This window comes from Dermacentor variabilis, chromosome 1 (assembly GCF_050947875.1).
Source record: "Dermacentor variabilis isolate Ectoservices chromosome 1, ASM5094787v1, whole genome shotgun sequence".
Classification (NCBI taxonomy): Eukaryota; Metazoa; Arthropoda; class Arachnida; order Ixodida; family Ixodidae; genus Dermacentor; species Dermacentor variabilis.
The window spans coordinates 159,838,542-159,864,476 of NC_134568.1; the positions used below are offsets into that span (position 1 = coordinate 159,838,542).

At 43.9% G+C, this 25,935-nt stretch overlaps 1 protein-coding gene and 1 pseudogene across 7 annotated transcripts in view; one reads left to right on the top strand and one right to left on the bottom strand.

The window, feature by feature from the left end:
• vir (VIR_N domain-containing protein) overlaps positions 1-25,935 on the bottom strand; it is a 372,111-nt gene that overhangs the window by 238,153 nt on the left and 108,023 nt on the right. For all 7 annotated transcript variants that reach the window (XM_075698519.1, XM_075698512.1, XM_075698531.1 and 4 more), the window contains 4 exons: positions 17,774-17,845; positions 17,534-17,670; positions 16,094-16,176; positions 10,464-10,624 (listed from right to left, as the gene is read on the bottom strand). In XM_075698519.1, coding sequence (XP_075554634.1) covers positions 10,464-10,624; positions 16,094-16,176; positions 17,534-17,670; positions 17,774-17,845 — 453 coding nt within the window. The remainder of the gene's footprint in view (positions 1-10,463; positions 10,625-16,093; positions 16,177-17,533; positions 17,671-17,773; positions 17,846-25,935) is intronic.
• On the top strand, positions 1,646-4,311 carry LOC142574326 (uncharacterized; annotated as a pseudogene).

Sequence of the window (25,935 nt, forward strand, 5' to 3'; positions counted from 1 at the left end):
ACCTTTTGAAATTTCTTCAGGCCTGGAATGAGAAAACCATGCGCACCATTCTGACATATTGCTGCAACTTGAGAACCAGTGAACATAACTGCATGAAATTTTGTAGTTCTAGTAATGCTTTTGCTATGAGTCTATCCTGAAAATTTTATTAATATATCTCAATAAACAAAAAAGTTGATATCCGAGGGTAGCCTCCCCCCTTAAGGACTGCACGAGTGACGGAACGAAGAATGCTAGGCGTAACTTTAAGATCCAGAAAGAGAGCGGTTTGGATCAGAGAGCAAACGGGGATAGCCGATATTCTAATTGACATTAAGAGAAAGAAATGGAGCTAGGCAGGTCATGTAATGCATAGGTTAGATAACCAGTGGACCATTAGGGTTACAGAATGGGTGCCAAGAGAAGGGAAGCGCGGTCGAGGATGGCAGATGACTAGGTGGGGCATTGAAATGAGGAAATTTGCAGGTGCTAGTGGGAATCGGCTGGCACAGAACAGGGGTAATCGGAGATCACAGGGAGGGGCCATCGTCCTGCAGTGAACATAAAATGGCCTGCTGATGATGATGATGACATTTCGTTGCCGGGAGGTACGAAATGCATTGAATCCTATGGGCGTTCACCAAGGATACAAAAATATTTCGCTGTCACAAGAATTTCGTAGACACGGGATTTTTTTATTGCAGGTTTCGACTGTACCTGCTAAAAGGAGCATAAAAGGAGCATAAAATGCATAAGTAGTGTAATGCCAAGCATAGTCATTGCATGTTAACCTGTTGCAGACATAGTTCATTAATATCCGTTTAGGCACTAATAATTTACTATTCAATCTTCTTTCAAACTTTATATGTCTGTTTTGTTCAATTCCTCTGTACAAATAGGTGTCTCTAACAAAACATCAATGCTTTTACAACAACCCATGCCGAAAAGGTACTGTGAGCATTATCAGCATTGGTGCAATGCTTTGCCATAGCTGCCTTACCTTCAAGAGCCACATAAAAGCCGCTACTACCACCATCCTAATGGCCCTGGCTAGAAAGGTGCACTGGGCATGGGAAGAAAATATTAATTTGCCTGTGCGGGAGAGTTTCTGAGAGACATGTAGGAGTGGGTAGCATGGTCAATCTATGCTTTTATGCTCCTACATCACTGCCTGCTGTACATTTGTTATCTTACACGTGAAGTGGTTTGTTATGTCCATAATAGTGGCAATTCCAGTTTGTAGAAAATCATCAGCCTCACTTGACGACCACCATGAAGACAAACAATATTCAGATGATGACGATCTCTTGTAACACATGTGTGGTTAGCAGACAAATTCTGTGACTGGCAATTGAACTGGTGCATTCCCTCACGTCACCGTTTTGTGAGCCCATGTGATGAGCTGTGAAGTCATAGAATTCGTGGTATTCAGCAGTTGTGTTTATATAACCTAGATGGCGCTAGGCACGCACCTTATCAAGTCAGCTGACGCCCGCACCTGTATATATATATGCTCATCACGGACTAATAGAAAAGGATGTTGTTCAAGGTACGGCCTGGGCGGTTCACTTCGTGGTTCTCCGGCGCCCGCGGCGTAGTCGGGCAGGGCATGACGGCAGATACAACAGTTGGCGACGAGGGTGGGATGTGACCGAAAGTGGAAGCAATGAGCCTACATCAACCACCCGAGTTCCTGCCGACGCCCGGGAAGCCCGCCATTCCTTAGATGCAGTGGCACCGCCTTTTCAAGAATTATCTCCTGGCATCGGGGAGCGACGCCCACCCACCTGCACGTCGTAAAGCTTTGTTACTGCACTGTTTGGGTACTGAAGGCCAATGTTTGTACTACGCATTGCAGGAGAAGAAACCGTTGACCCCGCATACAGAGGAAAAGGATAAAGGCGGCACGAGCGACGAGTATGATGCAGCAGTGGCTACAGTTGGACGCTTACTTCACTTCTAAAACAAACGCTGTCGTGGAGCTGCATAGGTTCAGACAGCACATCCAACTGCCTGGGGAGACCACAGCAGCATTCATTACGGCGTTGCGCAAGCTGGCATTGAGTTGCGACTTCGGTGAGCAAGTTGACGATTTCATTCGTGACCAACTTGTAGCGAAAAGGAGAAACCACGATCTTCAAGAACGCCTACTTCTAACTTCGCTTACTCTTGAACGTGCGCTGGCTATTGTGAACAATATTGAAGAAGCTACGAAATACTCGCTTGAGCTGCAGTCATCGGCTGCAAGCATTCAAAAGGTGGAAAAACGTCAGATTCCACGCCATACAGAACCCTGATTACCGCTACCTCAGCAGCATAAAGTCTTGTTTTCGTTGCGGGTCTTCGCAGCATCTTGCAGATTACAAGAAATGCAAGTCGCAGAATAAGATATGCAGCAAATGCGGTAAACGAGGACATTTCCAGCATGTCAGGAAGAGCGGCATGTCAAACGAGCAGGCCCTCGTGGTCCGAGAAGTCGATACGTGCAATACATCAGGCGACCTCAACGTTTTGCTTCTCGCACGGCCGAGCAAAGCAGGAATACACATCCAAGTCCTCGTGCAAGATGTACCCACACGTTTCCTTGTAGATACGGGCTCTGCTGTCTTGATTCTGTCCACCGTCACATATTCAAGGTTGAAATGCCTTTCCATGCAGCCGACATCAGCACCACTTTACGATTTTTCTAGGTGCAGGATAAGCACAGAGAGTGTTTGAAAGCGCCAGTCGTCTTCCAGGGTCGACACGCCGACATACTTTTCTACGTCGTCAACAACGCCACTGCCATCCTCGGCATCGACGCCATCGAAGCACTGCAGCTGCACATCAACGGTATGTCATTGCAATGCACCCACATTATGCAAGCGCCACAAGGCCTTGATCCGGAACTGTTTTGTCAGTTGGCGCATGCCATTTTTGGTGAGAGATCCGGTACGTGAAGAGCTGCAGTGCCTTGAGCATGATGATGTCATAGAAAACGTTGATGCGTCTGAATGGGTATCACCAATTGTAGTAGTTGCAAAGAAAAACGGAAAGATAACAATTTGTGTCGATCTGCACGAACCAAACAAAGCGATCGTTGTCGACAAATTTCCCCTGCCGCACACGGAATAACTATTGCACAAACTTCACGGTGCAAGGTATTTTTCCATGATTGATTTAGCAGCCGCCTACCACCAAGTCCTGTTGAGTCCTGAAAGCAGAGAATTGACTACCTTCAGCACTGATAGTGGATTACACAGATTCAAACAAGTCTGCTTCGGCCTTGCATCGGCACCGTCTGCCTTTCAGAAAATGATGGTCACTATTTTGCAGAACTGCAAAAACACTTTGTGCTACATCGATGATGTCCTTGTGTATGGAAGCATACGTGAGGAACACTTCCGAGAATGTGAAAGTCTTGCACTTGACTGCAAAGTCTGGATTGAAGCTGAATGACAAATGCATTTTCAATGTAAAAGAAATAGACTTCCTTGGTCACGGATCAGTACCAAGGGCATACTGTACGCCCTTTGCAAAGCAACATTGATGCTATTGAGGCCGCACCGGCACCAACAGAGATTGGCACTTTGCGCTCATTCTTGGGCACGGCAGGTCATTATGCCAAATTTGTGCCTGATTATGCGGTGCTTGTCGAGCCTCTTTGTGAGTTGCTACGTAAGAATACCCCATTCACTTGGAATGATGCAAGACAAGTTTGTTTCGAGCAGCTGAAAAGTTCCTTGGCCACAAGATGTTTACAACTATTTGATCCTGTGGGTGACATTATTGTCACTACAGATGCCTCGTCCATTAGTTTGGGAGCAGTGCTGCAGCAGACAAGAAATGATGAGCTTGTAACGATTGCTTTTGCTTCACGCAGGCTTGCCCCACAGGAACAGAAGTACTCCGTTGGGGAAGTGGAGGCCTTTGCTTGTTTGTGGCATGCAAACATTGGAGAGTATACCTTTGGGGTAGCCCATTCACATTGCGCACCGACTACCAGGCTCTGGTCACACCCCTGAGTACAAAAGGAGGAGGTCGACATCTGTTCCGGATTGCAAGGTGGCACGCTAGGCTGATGGCATACAACTTTTCGATTCAATTCCAGAAGGGTGAGAGGAATACTGTTGCTGATGCTCTTTCAAGGATGCCCCTCCCAGGTCATGTGGAGGAGGAAGCGAGAGAGGAGAGCGTTTGTGTTGTCTCAACTTGCGTTAGTCATGCGGAGTTTGTCGTTCAAACTATGCAGGACCCTCTGCTTTAACAGGTCATAAAGTGGGCGACGTTGGGATGGCCTGCAGTGAAGATGTTGCCTACCGAGGCAGTTCCGTTCTATTGGGTGTGGACTGAGCTCTCAGTCGTTGGAGACCACCTGTTCGTCGTACCTTCATCCCTTGTAGCATGGCTTCTTGACGCAGCTCACAAGTACCATCCAGGGATTGGAAGGACAAAGAAGCGACTACATGAACAATACTGGTGGCCTGCTTTGTGCAAGCAGGTAGAACAATTGATTGCATCTTGCGGGGTATGCCAATCAGTTCACAAGTCTGCAATACCAGTGACACCACCCCTGCAGCCAGTTGCATTCCCATCGGCACCATGGCAGAAGCTAGGAATCGATATTGTGGGCCCTTTTTCTAATGTGCCTGTAGATTGCCGTTTTGCTATTACAGCCATTCATTATTTCAGCAAGTGGCCAGAGGTTTGTTTCTCGGCAAAAGTGACTACCGCAACAGTCATCTCCTTTCTGCAAAGCATCTTCAGCGGGGAAGGATATCCTGATGAGATTGTGAGTGACCCTGGTCCTCAATTTACAGCCATAGAGTTTGAAAGTTTTCTTAAGGAATGCGGCATCGCCCATGCGTATTCGGCAATCTACCATCCGTAAGCCAGCGGTCAAATAGAAAGGTTTAAGGGGGGACACGGCCTTCGAAAACCAAAAAATGGCGAAAAAGTCGATTTTGGAAAACAATATTTTTGGGTTGTATGTCTCATAAACTACCTGTTCGGTAATTATCAGCACCTAATTCAACCGTAAAGCACAAAAAAAAAACGCTACTTTTGACGCCACCGCGGCCCACAAAACACGCGTAAATGCAGAAATGAAGTCAAACTTCACGCGCACCATTCTCAACCCATGCGGCTTGCCCGCGCCAACTTGGCGTCGTTTTGACCATTAATTCTTTGTCTCTGTTTTGCCGCCTTGCAAAATGGCATCATCGGCCCGGTTGAGGCGCTATTGGCGTTTTCCCGTGATGCAATGCGAAGCGCTGATTGGCTGGAGCAGCGCATTCAAATCCCGCGGGCTAATGCGCGCCTGCCATTGGCTGCTGCGCGGGTGGCAGCGGCGGCTGCTCCCTTCGATGCCACGCCCGCCCCGCTCGTGTCGTTGTTGCCCCTTGCTCCGTCCGCCTCAACAGACGCCTGCTTGCGAGCTGCTGATCACCTTGCGCTATCTTTTAGATTATTTTCTCAGCTCTTTTTTTTTTTTCACTAGTTCTTTGTTGCACACGACGCCGGCAACGAAGCCCAAGACGGTGCAGATGTTCGGTGCACAGAAGCGTGATATGCAATTTGTACGAGCATCAAGCTTCTGATCTTCTGCAGCAAGTGCCAACTTTGTAAACACTTGCAGCAGCGGAACTGCGCTGTCGGCTGTCACCAGTCGAGAATCCGACACACTGAGTGTGCCTAGCGCTGCAAGAGCTAATTAGAAGCTCCGTAGGACCTTTCTAATAAAAATATATGTGTTCAACTTTAAGGCCTGTTATCTCAGAATGGATTTTTTTGCTAGTAGTGGTGCTGGGGAGGGCGATATCTCAAGAACCGCTCTTCAGATTTGTGTGCTGTTTATTTTTTATTCCGTTCCTGAATTACTTTGCCAGGGTGTAACAAGCGTGTTTTTTTTTTTTTTTTTGAAAGCTGGTACAGTTAATTTATCGTAAGCAATTAATTTTAGATGAATGTGGTCATTACTGGCTACATCAAATTGAAAGTTGTGTTAAAATTTTTTGGAGGGGTAATTAAAGAAAAGGGCTCTGTAGCCCCCTAGGATATCTATCAAGGGATCATCACAGTGAATTTCAGCTTCCTACGATGTCCTGGCATTTCTCCAGGCTCTTCCTCAGGCATATACATGAACCACCTTGTTAGACCTCAATAACTCTAGAGCTAATAAACACATCTTCATGAAACTTTGCAGTTCCGCATAGTTCGGTGGTGTGAATGTACCCTGAAAGTTTCATCCGGATATTCTAAACAATAAAAAAGTTGGGTCTCCAGGGTAGCCTTCCCCCTTAATCGGGCACTCAAAGAGCATGTTTAAGTCTGTACACGGGAACGTCGGCTTTTGAAGGAAGCTATCACCGACTACCTCGGAGTCTACCGTTTGACGCCGCATGCCACCACAGGAGCGAAGCCTTCCATCCTTTTTCACAGCCGTCATCCCAGAACAAAACTTGATCTTGCAGGAGGCCCAAGTAAACAGTTTTTCCAATACGCACACGCAGCGATGAAAGCCATCCGCAACAGAGTAGCACAAAAGCAACAAGCAAGTAAGTCCTACACTGACCGCTGATGAGCTGGGAAGCATTCTCCGTTAACAACGGGTCAATCAGTTTGAATCAGGTTGCCAGGTCATGTGCCTAAGGGCACTTTGAGCTATTCAAGCCCATTCACCATTGTTGACCAATGTGGCCAAGACACCTACAAGCTTAACGATGGCTGCACTTGGAATCGGGATCGGCTGGTGCCCTGTCCTCGACCAGTCACACCACCTACAGTTGCAAGAAGCTGTTCGCCTGAAAACGTAACACCGTTTGGCGAGCCACAGCAGGAAAGCTATGACCCACCTCTGCAGCCATCTGTTCGGACACCAGATGAAAGGGACGTTCCAGAACTGAGGCGTTCGACAAGGCAAAGAAGACCACCATCGTGGTTTAAAGACTATCATAAATATTGAGTGCTTAGAGTGTTTCCAGTTGTTAATTTGTTAAGTAACTCTTTTTGAGGGGGGAAAATGTGGTACAGTCGAACCCGACGATATCGAACCCGTTTACATCGAATTATTCTATATATCGAACAATTTCTGGGCACGGTATAGTTACAATGAGTATATATAGCAAAAATGACGTTTACATCGAACAAAAATAGCAGCGACTTCCGATATATCGAACGTCAAGCGGCGGAAAAGTGCCCTAGAAGTTGGCTTTCCCTCGCGGTTGCGGGGAAACCCAATGGCGCGGCTCCATCCAACCGTTCTCCCTACCGCGACCGCGCTGCTTCGGACGAGCTGTCGACACCCCCTGCAAAATATGATCCTGGCCCGGCCGCAGCGCCGGCTCACACAGCCAATCAGAGGCTCTTGTGTCCTCGTCGTGCAAAATGGCGAAAGTGCGAGTTGTCTCAGTGCCTTTCTGGTCCATTGTGTGTGTGTGCCTTATGGGCCTTCTCCCGCAGTGTTGCCATGATGAAGCGGCAGAATTTGCCTTTTGTCGTGAAGCTCGAAATCATAAATCGGGTCGAACGCGGTGAGAAGTCGGATGTGTCCCCGCAGCGTGAATGATTTCAAGGAACACTCTCAGGACGATCTTGAAGAATAAGGGGGAAATTAGGGCTAAAGCGGCCAAACTCTCGCCCCAGTGCCCGTGGTGCCCGACGCATACGCACGGCCGTGTACGAGTGGTTCATCCGAAATTGCTTCAGCCGTGCCGGCTTCCGCGTGCTCGGTGATGACTGTAAACTCTGATGTATGCAACGCATCCGTTGCCGGTGTTGCCGAAACTTGGAGCGAGCTGTCAGAATTTCCGGAAGCTGTTGACGAATCTGATCAACAGTGGACGAATTTGTGAGTGCAAATGATGGTGTCGCAACCATGGGAGAGCCTGGAAACGAAGACTACATTGCAGACATCGTACCGAGCACAAGTGAAAGTGGGCACAATGAGGAAAGCAACTACGGTCCTTTGCCTACATCCTCCGAAGTGATTGGTGCGCTCGCACCAGTCCGGTGCTTCTGCGCGAATGCGGAAGGTTGTGGCCTCAGCTGCTCCCGACTCCTTAGACAATGTGGAGAAGTGCATGCGTTGCAGGCAGTGAAATTGCCCAAGCAGAAAGAAATGCAGGTCTATTTTATGCGAAACTAAGCTAGTTTCATCAATAAAGTGATTTTATAAATGGTATGTGCTTTTATGACATCCAATTATTCAGTAGGCTTATATCGAATTATGCTCTATTTCGAACTGATAGGCGTTTTTTTGCGAGTTTGATATAGCCTGGTTCAACTGTATTCAGCAGTTGTGTTTATATAACCTAGATGGTGCTAGGCACGCACCTTATCACGTCAGCTGACGCCTGCACCTGTATATATATGCTCATCATGGACTAATAGAAAAGGGTGTTGTTCGAGGTACAGCCTGGGCCGTACTTCGTGGATCTCTGGCGCTCGCGGCGCAGTCAGGAAGGGCACAACGGCGTATACAACAGAATTACCAGCTGCAATCGTGCGGTATGCTGCTCGAATTGATCCGTTTTTCAGTGCTTGTTTTGAAATAAGCAGAATGTCAGAATTTATTAATGTTATTATTAATTATGCTTTGCGTTGGGGCATCTTTGGCTTCATTTCACTTCATGACTTGGTGCAAACCTAATCACCAAAGTATAAATATAAAAGTCGAGAAGCAAAAAATTTGTGTCAGTATTCCTTCAACTATCCCTGCCTGCTGCATTATGCATTTAAGCATATGTATTAAATCTCCAGTGGTTTCTAAACTTTCAAGCTGCAATGTGTCAATGTTTGCTTAAAATTTATTAAGAATTACCAAATATTGTGGCTGTAATTAGGGTTTCTACCAAGTTGACATGTCCAAATTCCCTGAGTTTTCCAGGTTCTCCCTGAGCACCTTTACAAAATTCCCTGAATGAACCCGAACTTTGTTTTATGCAAAGACAGGCTGACACCATGTTGCCTGATGCTGTCACTCTCTAGTAAGCATGTTGAAACAAAAAAATGACTTAATCCAGTTTGAATAGTAAGGAGTAATATCTACTTTATTTAAAAAGAAAACAGAGGGCACAGCGAAAAAAATGGTAAAACCCATTCCAAATTGAGTCAAACATTTTCAAATACGAATGAAAAGGAGATGCATACATAAGTAAATATTTTTGAATATGAGCTATTTCTATCAACTGATAGCAACCTCATCGGTATGAGGCCTGAACTTTGTCACAACTAAGATTCTCTCTCAGCAGCTGGAAAGTCAACCTCAACTGTCCTGACATACTCTCAGCCTGTGCACAACATCTCAGTGTTGGCTTTCACTGCTTTAAAAAGTTTATTTTGGTTTGAATGAGGGACATCTGTGCATCTTGGCGTCAGCCAACACTTTGTTTTTTGAGCTCAAGCTCCTTCAAAGAGGCGGCAGCACGCTTTCTTTCGCGTTAATTCCTCAGTGCGTTGGTCCTTTCTGTTCTCATCCTCCTTCTGCCACGCGTTCACCCCATGGATCATTTGAAGCACCCTCTTGGTCAGTTGTACAGTCAACGTCCAATTTTTCTGACTTCCTAGGGGCCGCAAAAACACCCGAAAAATCGGGCAGTCCTAAAAAAATGAATGCATGTCTTTAACTGCCCTTAAGGGCTAAAATTGCCACAGGCACGTCCGAAAAAGCTCTTAAGGCCTGCCTTAAGAGCTTATTACGCATATCGGTGCTCGTACTGTGACAGGAGACGGGGGTGCACACGTGTATAATTAAGGAATACATACTGTGCCCTATGACAATTGCCCCTTCCCACGCTTGTTATCCTTCACCGCGTAACCCTACTGTACTAAGGCAAAGCTAACTTTCGGAGACTAGCATTGCGCAACGCGCTGTGCTCTGCGAGCTTCGAAGCCAATCGCGAGGATTGCAAAGGCGCAGTCAGTGCCATTGCTGACAGCGGCGAATTCTTTCAATGAAAAACACAGCACTGCACGGCAAGAAGCTTAATAGAGAACGTAGAAGCAGCTAGGCCTAATGTTGCCGCGGTGGTGGCTACGGCGGCCAGCGGATCTGCGTGCTAGAGTGCCGGTTCGAGGTGCCGAGATAATCAAAATGGCGGCCGTGGTAGCTTTGATTAATGCCATTTGAGACCTGCAGTCAGGGCAGTATACATTGACTATATGGAGTATGTGGTGGTGTCGCAAAGCCGTGCGAATTATCGGGCATGTCCGAAAAATCGGGCGTCTGGAAAATCGGTCGTTAACTACCCTGGCAATACCTCGTGCTGATGACACGGCGTCAATGACGATTCATTGCGATTCCTCTGTTACTGGAGCCAGCATCAACACTACTTTCGTTCCCTTTCAATAAACTTACAGCTAATTTTCTCTGATGGAAGCACAAATTTCCTGAGTTTCCCCTGAGTATTTCCAGACTATTCAAATTCCCTGAGAATTCCCGGTTTTCCCGTTTTCCCGGTTGGTAGACACCCTGAGTGTTAATGAAATACAAGCAGCAGGCTTACCAGCAATTTGGCGACAACTTCTTCACCGGTGAGAAAAAGCACCGTAGCCAAGCGAATTCCCGCCTTCATATGCCGCACCTTGTAGGCCGGCTGTGGCTGACCCAGGGCAGCTTTGACACTAAGCCCCTCTTCAACCCAATCCAGCAGTGTGTTAGCTGCCGCTGCCAATATAAAAGAAGCAAAAAAATACAAGGTTTACACTGCCACTGATGTTCACAACATATAACTCATGTGCAGACAAGAGCAGCAAGTTGGGCAGGTTGGTAAGGTTGCATGGTGATGGATAAAACAAGCAACTTGCTTGTCTACATTTTGCTTTGCGCTGCTTATCCATCATCATGAACAGACTAGGCCCATACAACTCCATCAAAAAACATAAATAAAAGGAAAAGAATTGACATAAAGGAGCCCTGCTTATGTTAAAGCTCACACATTGCTGAACAGAACTGATTTCCAATGCAGCACTAACTGCAATAACAGCACACACGAATTGTTCATACATTTGAAATTATATACTAGTCATAATTTGCACCATGTTAGCTAGACGTGCAGTATTAGATGACTTCCCAAGAATTCCAACAGAATGGAGGGATGCTAGATACATATTACTAGATACCTATTAGTCTCCTCATATGCTATCTTTCATCAGCATCTGAGGTGCAGGACTACTGGAGAATGAAACAGTGCCTAGGAGAAATTTCATGAATGAATATACAAATATTAACGAACACCTGCCAACCTGTGACTTTATAATTTGTAAAGCCCCAGGGACACAATAGCTAGAGGGTCCAGCAGTACGCATTTTTTGTTAATGCTTGTACTGGGCACACACTTTTTGAGGTATACATATGCACTTAACTATGATTTACCTTCATATATATATATATATATATATATATATATATATATATATATATATATATATATATTACAGGAACTTTTTCAGTGACTCTGCTTTTGCCGATTTCTCCTGCTTCAGGAATATGTTTGCCTAAACCTGTGACAGGACAATGATTATGCTAGTGGCCACGATATCAGTCACTTTCTGTAGCATGAAATTTTAAAATTAAATTTTTTTACTATGGAAAGCTAACCAACTAAAGTGCCCAACCCTACGACAGCTAACCAGTAAACCCTATGGCCCTATGGAACGTTTTAAAAGACTCTTTTCTATCATTAGTCACAATCATATTACTGTAGTGCTATCCTGGAAACATTGATAGATGCACACAATATCCACCAGCATTGCTTAGCCATGCCATTCGTTGCTTGTCACATGAACCTTTTTTTACAGCGTAAAATGCCCTGAAAAATGTGCAAACACATAGAAAATATAATGAACACTTTCTTAAAAATAATGTATGATGCACTTGATAACAGCTAACACACATACACCAATCTGTAATCAGGTCAAGTAATTCCAACTTTAGCACCTAAGTTTCATAGTAGATTGACATAGCTAGCAGTTTTACACAACTTTCTGAGCCGATTTAAAATTATATTTCTTTTGTGAACCACTAATACAGTTTTTTTAATTCTATCCCAAGAAGGCTTCTTTGTTTTCATTTCCCCGCAATCGTTACACTTTGGTCAGCTGTCTGACTCATCAAGCAAGCAAAGCAACCCATTTCACGATGGCAAAAAAGCAACTTGAAACAGGGCAGCTGTCACACTCTGCAATGAGCCACCAACGTTCATTAGGGCTCAGGCAGTTTAATGGGTATGCTAGGCCAGGACAGCAAGTTTGATCATTGCAAAAGTGTTTTAGTGTACAAGCCAGACCCAAGAAAAAAAAAAAAAACAATACTTAGTAAGACTGTGAATTATTAACAGCGAATTCAGTAATTAGATTATAAGTGAAGAATACATTGTTATGCAGCTCATGACAACACATCATTTTTATTCACGAAGATTACATCAGTATTTAAAATTGTGTCGAGCAGCAGCTAAGTCATTTGCAGATGCATTTTGCACATCCTATATTACCTTTAATATATACATCAGTATTTAAAACTGTGTCCAGCAGTAGTCAAGTTATATACAGATGCATTTTGCACATCCTACAATACCTTTAATATATTTTCATGCAAGGGCCACACGCAACAAGCCAGAACTTTATGTATGCTCTTAAAAAATACGTTCTTGCCACCATATGCAACAATCTTGAGAAACTTTTATTTTAGCTTTGTTTGCAATTTATTAGTCATGGCTGGCTCGTAATGGTGCTGTGGAGCTGTCACAGTCTCACGCTCAAGCACACTGTATAAAGGTAAAGCCACCCTCAGACACGGGCTCAGCCATTATGCTGCGCCTAAGGTTACACGATGAAAGAACAACCATGGTTTTCATGTGAACAGGGGTGTGATAGTCCAGAGCCATTTTGTAGCAATTTGCGGTGTAGATAAAATTCCATTTTGCTCTGTTCCCCACCTCTTCAATGATGCTGATAAACTGCTGCTATGCAGTAAAAGACTGCTCTCATGTACCGAGTTTTGGTTCGTTGGCACTACATGCACTATTCTCCAACCACTAACCCCGTGAAAATGCAAAACAGTGGTCAGAAAAGAGGAGTAGAATGGTTGACCATGAAAAAGGAAAGAGGGAGCTTCAACAAGTGGCGATGGGGTTCTCTTAGAATTAGTGAAACTTTAGATGGTGAAGAACCTTGCTTTGAGGTGTGGCTTCACGTCAGTGCCAGGCACGCTGCCGTGAAGCCACCACCTCAAGGTGAACTTTGCAGATAATCTACACCCTGACTTTGCTGTTAAATTTTCCACACTTGTTATGCGGGTTATATGATCAAACATATGGCAGTACTTGCACCTCTGATTGGCCTTACAACACTAAGATACTGTACAACAGCCACTAACACAATAAATGCTGAGTGCATGACAAAATTACAAATGCAAAGCTAGTTAATCATATAAATTACACCACTGCTGTGCATGTGAATCCTATGGCACTCATGCACACACTGCAACCAAAACTAGCAAAGTGATAGGGCAGGTGGCAAAGGAATATTCAGGCTGCGAAGACAACAGGAGGAGCACTCTCGTAAGGAGGGATGTCACTACCTTTACTTTATTTTGGGATGGGGGGGGGGGGGGAAGGAGGGTTACATAAATGTGGCCGTGGAGCCCAGAACTTTTCAGAATAAGGCCAGGCTTGGCACATAGTGAGAGAATTGCCTATAAGTTATGTCAGTTTAGCGATAAGGGTGCATGAAGAAGTGCTGCACTGTAGTAAACTTTTAAAAGATATCCCCTCAAGTGTGACACAACTGCTTTGCACTTGTTACCAATAGATGGCCGGTGTAGAAGACATTGAAATTCCTAGGCACGAGTCAATCACCAATAAGTAGTAATGGGACAGTGTCATGGTGCTGTTTTGCTTTAAGATATCAAATACTACTTCATTCAGGTAATGTCACATCCCACAAAACATAGAACCTCTAGAAAACTCCTTGAAGTGATTTGAAAGTGATGCAGACATCTTGGTATGTTAATTTATTTATTTATTTATTTATTTATTTATTTATTTATTTATTTATTTATTTATTTATTTATAAATGAAACATTGAATAAACACTAGTGGCATGCGATTTTTGAAAGCATTTTAAGAACTTCCACCTCAACAGCATATTTAGATAGTGTTTTTCATTCAAAATACTTCTTTCTACATTGTATGTTTATGTTTCTAAACTTGTAAAAAAGTTTTAGAAAAGATAGGTGTCTTGTATAGAGTTCCATTGCCTTGATTCTCCACGCAGACTGAAGCCCTTGCATTTAATTGTTTTTAGCAAAATCGAATTCGTGATTTGCATGATTAAGGTCACCTAGTAAGTGCAAAAAATTAAGGACATAATTATGCCAGGCAAAGAAAATCTATGGTTCTTGCGACAGAAATGTTTATAGTACATAGACCAGAGCTCTTTGCCATTCTCCATGTGAATATGTGTAGAGAATACTCATTTGCAGACATTCCCTGTGACATGTACCTCAGAAGAACAGGCTGATTGGCTAGTTCCTATTGCATCATGTGATGTGCCTGATTCAATGCAGACCTTGCTCTGCTGCAGACAGTATAACGTATACAGAGTTGCTGTTGTTGTGTGACCCAGTTTATGTAAGCGCTGCAAAATGTAGGATGACTTCTCACATTGCTATATTGGCTAATTACTGTGTAATTGTCCCATCGTATATGCTTCTTTCAAATGAAGGATGCGGGTCAGCTCAACGAAGAGGGGATGCAGGAGACATGTACACGTGGAAAGAAATGTACCATAGTTAGCTGCACCGTAAAAGAGCCACCGAAGGTGCACCCTCACTCGGAACAAAAGGGAAGACGGTTCGAGCTAAATGGGAAGCGTTTGGGGAGAAAGGCGTTAAGAGAAGACAAGAGGGTGTGGTTGAATCCATCGCTACCACTAGATGCCCCTGGGCTTCCCAGATGTCCCGTTGACATTCTCGGTCGCTACTGTATCTTGTATATGGGCCTTATCGCCGGACATGGAGGCGTATTCATGGAAATTGTGCAAATCGATACACGGCCACCCGGTTTCAGTGTCACTGTTTGGCATCTGCGTATTCCTTTTGAGAATGCCTGAGAAAACGGAGATAATTTTATGAGCATTTAGCCGACTGCGACCAAGAGATGCTTTTGTCTGCGATGGCCATCGGGTCACAATTAATGTGTTCAGGCCATTCAAGCAACCTCGCCTACAGCTGCACGGGGTGGCCAAGTTTTCTTAGCGCTAGCAGGGCAGCTCTCTGTCAGTCGCCTATATCGACAATAGATGTGGCTTGTTGGGAACATTCTCGCAGCTAGCGTGCCAGCTTCTTGCAGGAAATGTTTAACCCATGGGCTTGTGCATAGACAAAATGGAACGACACAGGAACTTTATGGGTACACATGCGAGCTCAAGCCTGGCCTCTGGTGCCGGAAGACATCAAGGCCAATACTCGGTGTCCAGCGTAGGGGAGAGCGAGATGAAACGTGTCTTTTAGTGAACCTATCCCCTTGCGTGTTGTAGGTTATGCCACAGTTTTGACCAATGCCACGTCCCTCATGAAGGCTTTGGTGCTATTAACCGGTTGCAATGGTGTGAACCCCCATCTGTGATTGGCTGGTTTACGACACTTTGTGCAACTGAGGGTTTAAAGGGTCGTGTTTTGGTTGTGTGAGGGAGAGCGGAGGCTCGAGCTTGGACTTGGACAGACGCCTTGGCATATGAATAGAGCGTCTCTTTACCAGACAACGGCCCTTCTTTCATGCTGCCCCGTCATCAAGGGGCGGCGACTTCGGACCTTAAACAGCTTCCCTCCTTAACTAGTGTTGAGGCTAGCAGAGAATGAAGAGAAATGAAATTAACTGCTGCCAAGCCAATTGAGTGGAATATGATGGTGTGTCAACTAAGCTCCTTTGTCATCTTATAACCAAAGTGAATGTGAATCACTCATGTCTACTGGACACACACTTATAAAAAATGTGGAAATCAACACAGTTCTCTGCTCTACCTGAGCCCAGGGAAATGTGAGCAGACTGGACCGTTAGCGACACTGAGTTAGAATGCTCTAGTAATTCTCAATGGCCAATAATCATGCCCACAATAGACCAACTTGCAATCCTACCCTCTAGTTCCTTGTTCCTAAAGAGTTCAACCAGCGCATCAGCACTCAGATGGACAGCAGCATTTTCCATTGCTTCAACCCACCTGAAAAAATAAAATGTGACATAATATAGTAAACAAATTATTGCACGAATCCAAATATATTCATAACGTGTAAACAGTCAGGTATGTTCAGATAAGTGCAGTCAAGTATATTTGGTGACCATTTTTAATTTGATCAAAAAGTTATATTTTTCTGAATGATTGCTGAAGGTGCATGATCCTATCAGCTTTCTGAGAAAATTTTTTTTTTTCATCCCTGAAAAAACATACATCCTACCGTCAGTGAAAAGGGCATTCTGCTTTTCATGCCAAAATCATAATTCAGTTAACTCTCAAATAAGAAGTGATGGGGAAAAGTCACGAAATAATTGGCAATAAATTACTATTACAACAATTTTTACCACAAAAAGTTAGGAGTTGGATATTGAGCAAATAAATCCTTAATATAGAATATTGAGCAATTTTGATTACATTTTACATTTTTCAATTTCCTTTCTTTTCTCTCACCCATGCAAGTCAAGGTTTTAAAATTTTGGCAGCACACTGCCACATAACTAACGAAAATTTGTGACTAATTTGTTTGCCCTGGTTGGCTGTAAACTACAGTAGGAAGTACTCAAGTGTGGGCATGTTAACAATAAAAATTAGTTTTAAGACATACAAAATTTTCTCCATACTTTCCCACTAACACAATCTGCAGAATAAATAAGGATATCACTCAGTTCACATTGTTTGGCTTTTCCCCATTAACATCACAAAAAGGGACAATAATGCACACTCCAGATCAACAAAGTCCTACCCTTTTAGGCTTACAAGTTACAAGCTCTCAATTTACAACCCTTCTCAAGAATAGTGTTATCATTATACCTTTGTGATTTATAACAGATGTGGAAAGCAGACATGCATGCACTGTTCTTCAGGGAAGCGAAAGCAAGCACAAAAAAAGAAAAACAGGCTAACCAGACTTTAGAGACAGTCTATGCAAGTAGTTCAACATGTCCAATGGTTCGATCTCGCATGCATCTGCAGCTACCTCAGCATGCACACATCTGTGCTTACAGAGCAACACATTACGGCAGACATTCTAAAAAGCATAGTTCAATGTGTGATCTATTACTGCAATGAACATTCGCTTGGGAATGCATGACTGGAGCCAATCCCACATCATGCTATGCCAATACAAGATTCAAAGCATGTTGCTACAACTGCCCTTTTTTTTTTACTAGCAATCAAAAGTACACCATACGGTTTCCTAGCTCCAAATTTCTTGCAACCTTAACGAAAAATCGAAGTGAATTATTCATTGCTATCACTGTTGCCATAAAGCTGCCATTAAAATAAGCAGTAGCTATAGCAAAAGAAAGATTACAAAATATGATACATGCAAAAGAAAACTCACTTTTCAGTATGCTCTCGATCTGTGAATGCTGACAAGCTGTCAAACACTTTCAGGGCTTCTTCTGACACATCAGCCGACGTCTCACCTCGTTTGGCTTTCTCTATTTCATAAGGTGTTAAGCTTGGATCTTTAAAATACTGAACAGGGGAAACAAATAAAAATCCATCCATGATGTCAGTGAACAGGTCTATTACTGCTTTAAACATGCAACTACCTTGAGCATGCATGACTTCTAGTTACCTTCAGAGGAGAGAGCTCACATTGGAAAGGATCAAAAGGTGACAGGTATTTCCAAGAATCATCATAGCCAACCTGAAAAATTACAGAAATATTTCTAATACCATGCAGTAGCCAACAAGAAATCTATGTTCAAGAGCATCATTTCTAGTCGAGTTATTCAAACTATTAAAATAGAGATGACTTACACAAGTGGCAAAAGATTCACTCAATGTAAACCTAAAGGCAACTAAAATTATTAAAATGGATGCTATAGTAGTGCTCTTTGAGTTGATCTGAGAACTAAGATGAAAGAAGCCTACAAGCATACAAGCTGTGCCCATTGACATATTTATTTAATGAAAGGAAAAGGTGCCGGACTAGATTTCAACATGAGACACTCGTCCCTTTGTTATAATGAATACAAAGCAATAAAGCAGAAGCCAGGAAAATTATTTCTTTTAATAATGCCCAAAACAAATTTTTTAAGTTGTGTTATTGATTCTTTTTGATGGCACTCTGCTCTTCATATGCACAAACATGAGCTATATTTTATGCACTTTCTATCAGTGTGTACAGTTCAAGTCCAGCACAACAAGCACTGTTTCAATTAAGTTTACCCCACAACGAAAAACCTAATTCCTGCTCAGTGACCGACAGGAGCTAATCAGTAAAGCTGCACAAAAACATATCTTGGTGCCCATTTTGCTTCAACAAAGTCGTTGCAAGGCAGAATGTTTTCTTACTAGCTCGCTAACAATAAGTTGTAATGAACTTGCATCCCAGTGCTTTGCAAGAAAGAAAGTATCGAAAACCATATTTTGATTGTAGCACAAATGAACATCCATTGTTTGCAAGCATACAAATCATACAGTAAAAGATGAAAACTCAACCTCCGTGAGCCTGCATGGTGGTGTCGGGATACCCATGGAGGTGGCCATGTGCTTGAGTGGTCGCACTGAACACAGACTGACTGCCATATTTGTGGTTCCAATAAACATTTTCTAACTCTCTACAAGTTGGCTACACTGAAAAGCTCCACAGGCTTCCAAAAACTCTCGTTTACAGAAACACTTTTGCACTTATACTCAAAAGCAAAAGGTGAATGCTACCCTCTCTTGGAAGCTGCTTGCATATTGAGCTTTGAAGTATCACTGATTGCTTTGCACACCACTTGTGGTGAGAGGCCATTGAACGGGAGCTATACCTGCAACCTCATTCTGCAGAACTGGTGCCAAACCTACCCAGTGCCTAACCGTGACAGCACCAAATTCTCCACAACATTAGTACACAGAGAAGAAAAAATTCCACAGATCCCATACACTGTAGTAATCGGTCGGCTTGACACTTCTCTACGGCTTCCATCAAACCCTCAATAGTGAAACAATGGTGCTTTCGCAGCACAGGCAGAATCGCAAATGCAGGTGTATGTACTGAGAAGTACGAAATATAATGCTTGATGTTTAATGTATATAAAACTCTTTGGAAAGACATTAACAATTGCATCGCGCAATCGAGACGTTAGTAAATGCTGTTTAAGGTTGCACGGAACTATATGAATGCCATTTGTGATGTACTGGCACGTTACAACACAAGTGCTTCATGTCCAAACTCCTTTTTGCTAATGACACAGACGTTCTTTGAGCTTTTTCCCTCTCTGCACCCAAGCTGTGTGAGACAGCCTGCAATGTTTACTCAATAAGACACCATAATCAAACAAACAGAAAGTCTGTGAAGTTAGGTCCACATGCTATAAATAGGATCATCAGGATCAGCTCACTCATGCTCTTTATTGCACTGCCTGCAAGACAGGCTCAAACTACCAACCACATTTTTTTCGCCATAGTCGATTTTTTTCGCCATATGCGACCGCCCAGGGTCGATTTTTTTTTATTGCAAATTTCAATTCTTCTTAGGGACTTATTTCGAAAAATTTTTACCGCAATTTTTCTAGGGTGACCGTAAAGGGAGAAAAAAATATTTTGCGTTGGTATATATGTACTCTTCATTCATGAATAACAACAATAAAAAAGGAAATAAACTTATAAGAATTAAGAATGTGATGCATTTTTATACACATAGTTCGAGGCCTTGAAAATGCGCGCGTGAGAATACTTTGCAAGGCTCAAATGTTCTTGCTCTTACACTAATACATACATCCATAGCGTAATCGAACTGCGCAGGTGCGCGCACTCAAGAAAACTGTTTGGTTGTGTGCCCGTCAAAAAAGCACAACGTGTGACAAACTTCTGCCAATCTTCATCTTATCGCCAACCAGAGGCAATAATTAGTTCTCGCGGGTGTCAAAAAAAAAAATAAGAAACAACGGAAACGCATACACGGTGGCATCCTTCCTATGTGCACCCCTGTGAGCACTAAACGAGCGAGAAAGAGGCTGTCGCCCTTTGAGCAATTAGTAATGAGATAGCCATCAGTTTTGCAAGCGCAAGAAGCCGAAATCACCCGTGGAACAAAACCCGAACCGCCGCCCGCGGGCCAATGCGCGAGCTGTAGTATATAGACGCGCGGGAGCAAACTAGCTCTAAAACAAACCATGCAACGAAAACCGAGAGAGGGAGGCGCGATAAAAAAATTCACTGTATTCCCACATAGTGGCAGCATATGACAGAAAAGAAAAAGTTAGGAAATTGGTGAGCCTTTTAAACGTACAGACGGCGCTGTAAATATACGGCATCGACCATTTTTGGACTTGTTCGCGGCGCCATATATTTACGTCATTGACCCTCAAAGGGTTTTGGGGTTTTTTAAAACTCTTTCGAGGAAACATATTGTGCATTGGTGTTAGGAGTGGCCCACAGAGTCACCGCTTCTAATTAGTCTGCAGAGTCAGCCAAATTTGCTTGTCCCAAGGATCAACGCACTTTAATCAATGAGACACACAACACGCAAAAATGGGAGGTGGGCAAAGAAAACATTGTTTTAAAAACAAATTATTCAAGGCATTTTGACAGCTGCAGCAAGCTTGACCATTAGCACCCAGCACTGAAGGTAACAACGTCTGTGGACAAGAGTTTTACAAAGGCTGCCAAGTTTTTCTGGGTAGCCAAATTATAGTAGGGCAGGGTAAAGGACCATTGTAGCACAAAATATATCTGACATTGCGGGACATGTCCCATAATCGACAAGCTACTGCGAAATTCGCAGGACACAACAAAAAATTGAAACAGACCTTCACAATTGTGAAATTCATAACTAGACTGGGCATCAGAGCCTATGAGCACGCTATGTTTCCAGATTCAGCATTTACTGCTTTTTTTTGCTTCACTGTCAACAGCACTGCCATAACGAAATTCTCACAGATGATGAGCTACTTCTTGGCAACTTGGTCATTGCATGTGCCAACAAGTTTAGTCCTTTGAATCCTTTGAAAATTAGAGGGTAGACAGCGTACGTTGTTCGTTTAGCATAAGGTGCCGAGTGAGTGCACACACAACCCGACACCCTAATCACTTGCATCATAATTTCTTTGGGCCACGTCATTTGCCTTATTTACAGAGTTATAAATTTTCAACCTATCACAAGCCTTTACAGAAGCGAATGCTACCCACTACCATGAACATAGAAATTGGTGAACATCTGTTCGGCACATCAGGCTGTCACATGCGAACTCATGACACGACAGCAATCTTTGCAACACATGTACACGTGGTGACATCATAAGGCCTGCTAAGACTACGGTGAAAGTGCAAACAGTGTTCAATAACACCAGAGCACAGTCAGGCAGGTGGGAATGGATGCGAATGTAGGCTGCCACTCGACAGCACAACAATGCATACAAGTCTAAGAGCTAATCAAACACAACAGGGCAGCTCTAGATGGACAATGCAATCATAATTGGTATAGTATGCTTCTGAGCCAGTGCAACACCCACTTCAGACACAGTGAGATCATGCAAGCACATGGCCACACCATCTCTTCGCTGCAGATGCAGCAAAAGCCTCAGCCATCACCTAATGTAGGCCCTGGATTTACAGCTTGCAGTAACTCTAGTGTGACACTCATATTTCATTTACTGTTCGCCAATTTCTGAGCTAGATATGTTTGTTTTTGCTTTTTTTCTCTCTCAATACTTTTTGTTTATGATTTAAAAGAAAGTTGTACACGCCCAGTCAGACAAAAAGATTTACTGACACTTTGAGCAAATGTCCCTTTGGCAGCATGCTGCTACAAGGTAAAGGAAAGTGTCACTTGGAATCCAGTTCTTGCATTGCGCTGTGGCAGCACTTAACAGAAGCCGGGAGAAATAATATAGTTGACATCGAGCCACCATGACTGCAGTCAGGCTGGTTGCATGAAGCGAGCTGAAAGCGGCACTAAAAGGAAACGCTTAAGTTTAGACCGATATAGTATTCTTTCAAAGCTTTAATTTCTGAGATGCGCATTTATTGGTTATGCCAAATAGGCAACAAGTGCTGACCCTTTCAATACAGTAACGTAAACAACCACCTTGGTCAGAAGCCAGCATTGTCAATCAGCGCTTTAGCATGCTACTCGCTCTATAAATAAGCCATCATGCAAGCACATGGTTTACTTAACATTGTTTTATTCTACATGCAAACTGCATGCACAACAACAAATATACGAAGAGCGAGAACCACCTATACTAAAATCCGCAGTAACAAACTGTAATATATGGTCCCCCACACACCAATATCAAAGGAGCCAGTCTGCACGTACTGGCGCATATCAGAGTGATACAACACTTCTCATATGTGCAAATCAGTGTTGTGTACCGTTTTGACATTATTTATGTGGTTTCCACTACATTTGAAGCGAACGACGAGCAGCAGCTGTACATGCCAATGTAAACAAATGCACTGATTCGATGCTATGACTTTTCCCCTGAACTCGGCACTTTCCGGAGGAAAACTGTGCTTTATAAATTAATATTCAAATATGGACAGCTTTGTTCAGAGATTTCGTGCAGCAAACATGCATACTGTCTTTTTGAGAAGGGATGAAACAAATAAGAGCAAGAAGCAAAAATTCCGCATCAGTGAAAGGAAAGGGTCATCATATTGTTGCAGTATGACAGCAGAATCCTTTGACTGTCCTCCGACAACTCTACTAACACCGAAGTGGCTGTCGGCAGATGTTGGCACACTGTCTGCAGGCTGTTGATAGCATGCACAGTAACAGGGGGACTGACACGGCAAAGTCCACTGGCACAGGCAGTCAGCAGAAAGATTTCAACGAGTTGGCATTTGACTCCACCTCAGCTGAGTACTATCTTAAACCTCTGTGATTTGTTCTGAAACACTCATGCAAGTGTCATATTTGTGCTAATATGAGTTTGCACTCATGCTGACTATGCTGCTAGCTACACACACGTGTTGTCTACTCTGCACGTCAATAGCCGAAACGTTTCTGGAACTGGCCATTAGATACTTACAGTTGTTCGTTTTTGGGTAAAACCCGATTTTACCTGATTTTTACACCCCGAACATGTTTCAGGAGAATCCAGTTAAACCCGATTTCTCCTTGCATGAACCTTCCCAGTAGCAATCTGCACAATTGTGTGCTGACAGTCTGCCGTTCTCTCCGGGCACCCAGCGCAATACAAACGGGTGCATTCTCACCCTGCTGCTTGGAGAATAAATATTGCTTTCTAGCACTGCCCTTTTATACCCGCTTTCTCGACACTTCGCCACGAGTTCATATGTGCGCATACCCAAAAAGAAGGCTTGCAAAGGAAAGGGGCAGACACGTTTTGAGGCTGACCGTGCTGCAAGCACATGGCTGCCAGTCAGGAAGTAACAAATTTAGGACGAAAAAGAAAAGCAAAGAAAATGGTGCTTCGCCTACTGCAGATTAATCTCGGGTATGTGCACCAGCTTCCATGGCTTTCATGCAAAAGGTACGGGTGACGAGTTGGTGGGGGAGGGATTGAGCGACGAAGATGTTTCACGCACAACTTTTTTACCAGCGAGAGCCCCAATGCCTATTATCACTTCTCTTCAGCCAGCCTCCATCCCGGTGAGTTAGATGCGCTCGTCAGTCGGCCTTGTTGAGAGCCATGTAGTGTTCTGCATCACCTGCGCTTCACGCAGCTTGTGATATCCCCTTTCGACTGCCCACAAAAGTAGGGAAAGAAGCCACTGCATTCAAAATTCTGTTTTGACAGGAACATCAAGATTTCGAGAATGGTGGCATTGTTCCAATTCGAAGGACTTCAAAAAAGGGTCACTTTAGCGGGGAGGGGAGACAAACAAGTGAATATGACCAGCAAGCGATAGGAGGTTTGTCTCTTAGGCTTTCCTACAGGTTTTCTCGACAAATTCAAAGCACTGCTAACAAAGAACTCACCAGCCACCAGGAGAGAAAGAACTGGTGATGAAGTGCATCATGCATCTGATTGGTTTAGTGCGAACTCTAACCAATGAGACGCATGATCGCCATCATCACTTTCCATTACCAGGGGCGACAGGGGAGCGCAAAGCCATCATCGCGAACATAAGGCTCCAGTACGCGGCACGGGAAAATTCAGCATGGAGATGGGAAGAAAACTAAAGACACTGTATGACTGGTGCAAAGAGCATGAAGACCTCCAGATCGCAACGAATGACAGTGAAGGCAGCCACGTGTTAGTGTGCAAATATTGCAACACTGAGAGGGTCACTGATACGGCGAAGAAGCCGTACAACCAAATTTGCAAGCATCTAGCATCCTCTCGTCATAAGAAGTTCCAAGATGTCAACCCAGGAAGCTGAGAAGGTGGGAACATCTCAGCAGACACTCTTTGAGAAGTGCTGTAGAAAACGTGCAAAAGAAACTGAAGCGGACAGCGTTATCAATGACTTCATTCGTGCCCTAGCATAGTACAGTGGAATCAGCGTGCACCAGGCGGACAGACCTCTGGGGGACTTCATACGCAAATAATGCAAGGCCGCAAAGACCATGCCAACAGGACAAAGACTTCGGCTGAAGTACTTGAAAGAAGCTTTTGACAAGGACATGGTAAAAATCCGCAATGATATCCGAGATGTGAAAGTGAGTGTCATCGTCAATGAATCCCCAGACATCACTGGAGTGCCACTATCAACACTCTCCTGTGCTACTATAGCCAAAAAACCGTGAAGAAGCAGGTTGTTTTGGTTGGTGCCGACAGAGTAAATGCTTCGAACAGCTACATGGTGGCCAGCGCAGTCAGCAAGGCTCTCCTGTCTGTAGGCAAGACGTGGAAAAACGTTGTGGCTGTAGCCACAGGCTCAGCAGAGTACATGCGAAAAATGGTATGGGAAATCTGTCAAGCTGAAGAGATCCAAACCTTGCATGTGAAAGATTTAGCACACCCGATTTATGTGAGTGTTGACCATGCCATTTCTTTACCATGCATGTCAACAGTTCGATCCGTAGTGATCAAGTTTGGAGCATTATTTAATTACACTAACAAGCTCTATACCAAAAGTACACCGAAATTTGTGCTTCTAATGGCCTCTTTGGATCTGATGTTAAGAAGCCACCTTCTGTTGTACCGAATAGATGGCAAAGCTTCCACAAAGCGCTTGTGGATGTCATAGAAATGTGGAGCTCATTAACGGAACTTGCTGAAAGCTCGCATGATACCAGCAAAGCGGACGCTATTCGAGTCATATTTTCTGAAAGAGAAGTTGTTTATGCAAAGGCAATCTTGATGAGACACATTCAGCCCCCTTTTAGACGCCCAGAAAGCACTTGAAAGCGGAAAACTTCTGATGCCCAGCTTTGATCCCCTGGTAAACGTCAAGCTGCAGCCGACTGTGAGTGAGCTTTCAACGATGATCGGTAAAAGCAATCAGGACAGAGCTGTTTTGTCTATGTTACCCAAGAGCAGCGCCACATTAGCGAAAACATATCGTGAAGAGTTCTGCACGAAACTCACCATGAAATGGCACTGCACTGCTGAACGGAACGTCTCAGACAAAGACGAAAACCAGCTAACTTTGTGGAAGTTGGGAGCCGTCCTGGACCCATTTCAGAAGCGTCTGTTGTCTGTTGGGGCAGTCATTTGATGATTACCGACCTCTGTTCATGTGCATAACCGATGATGCAGATTCACTTCACGACAAGTTCAACCAGTACTTGCTGGAAGCAAGCCCCACAAACACAGCTGCCAAACTTATCGACTATTGGCATGATTCTACAGCTCGCTACCCCAGGCTGGAAAATGTTGCACTGACATTGTT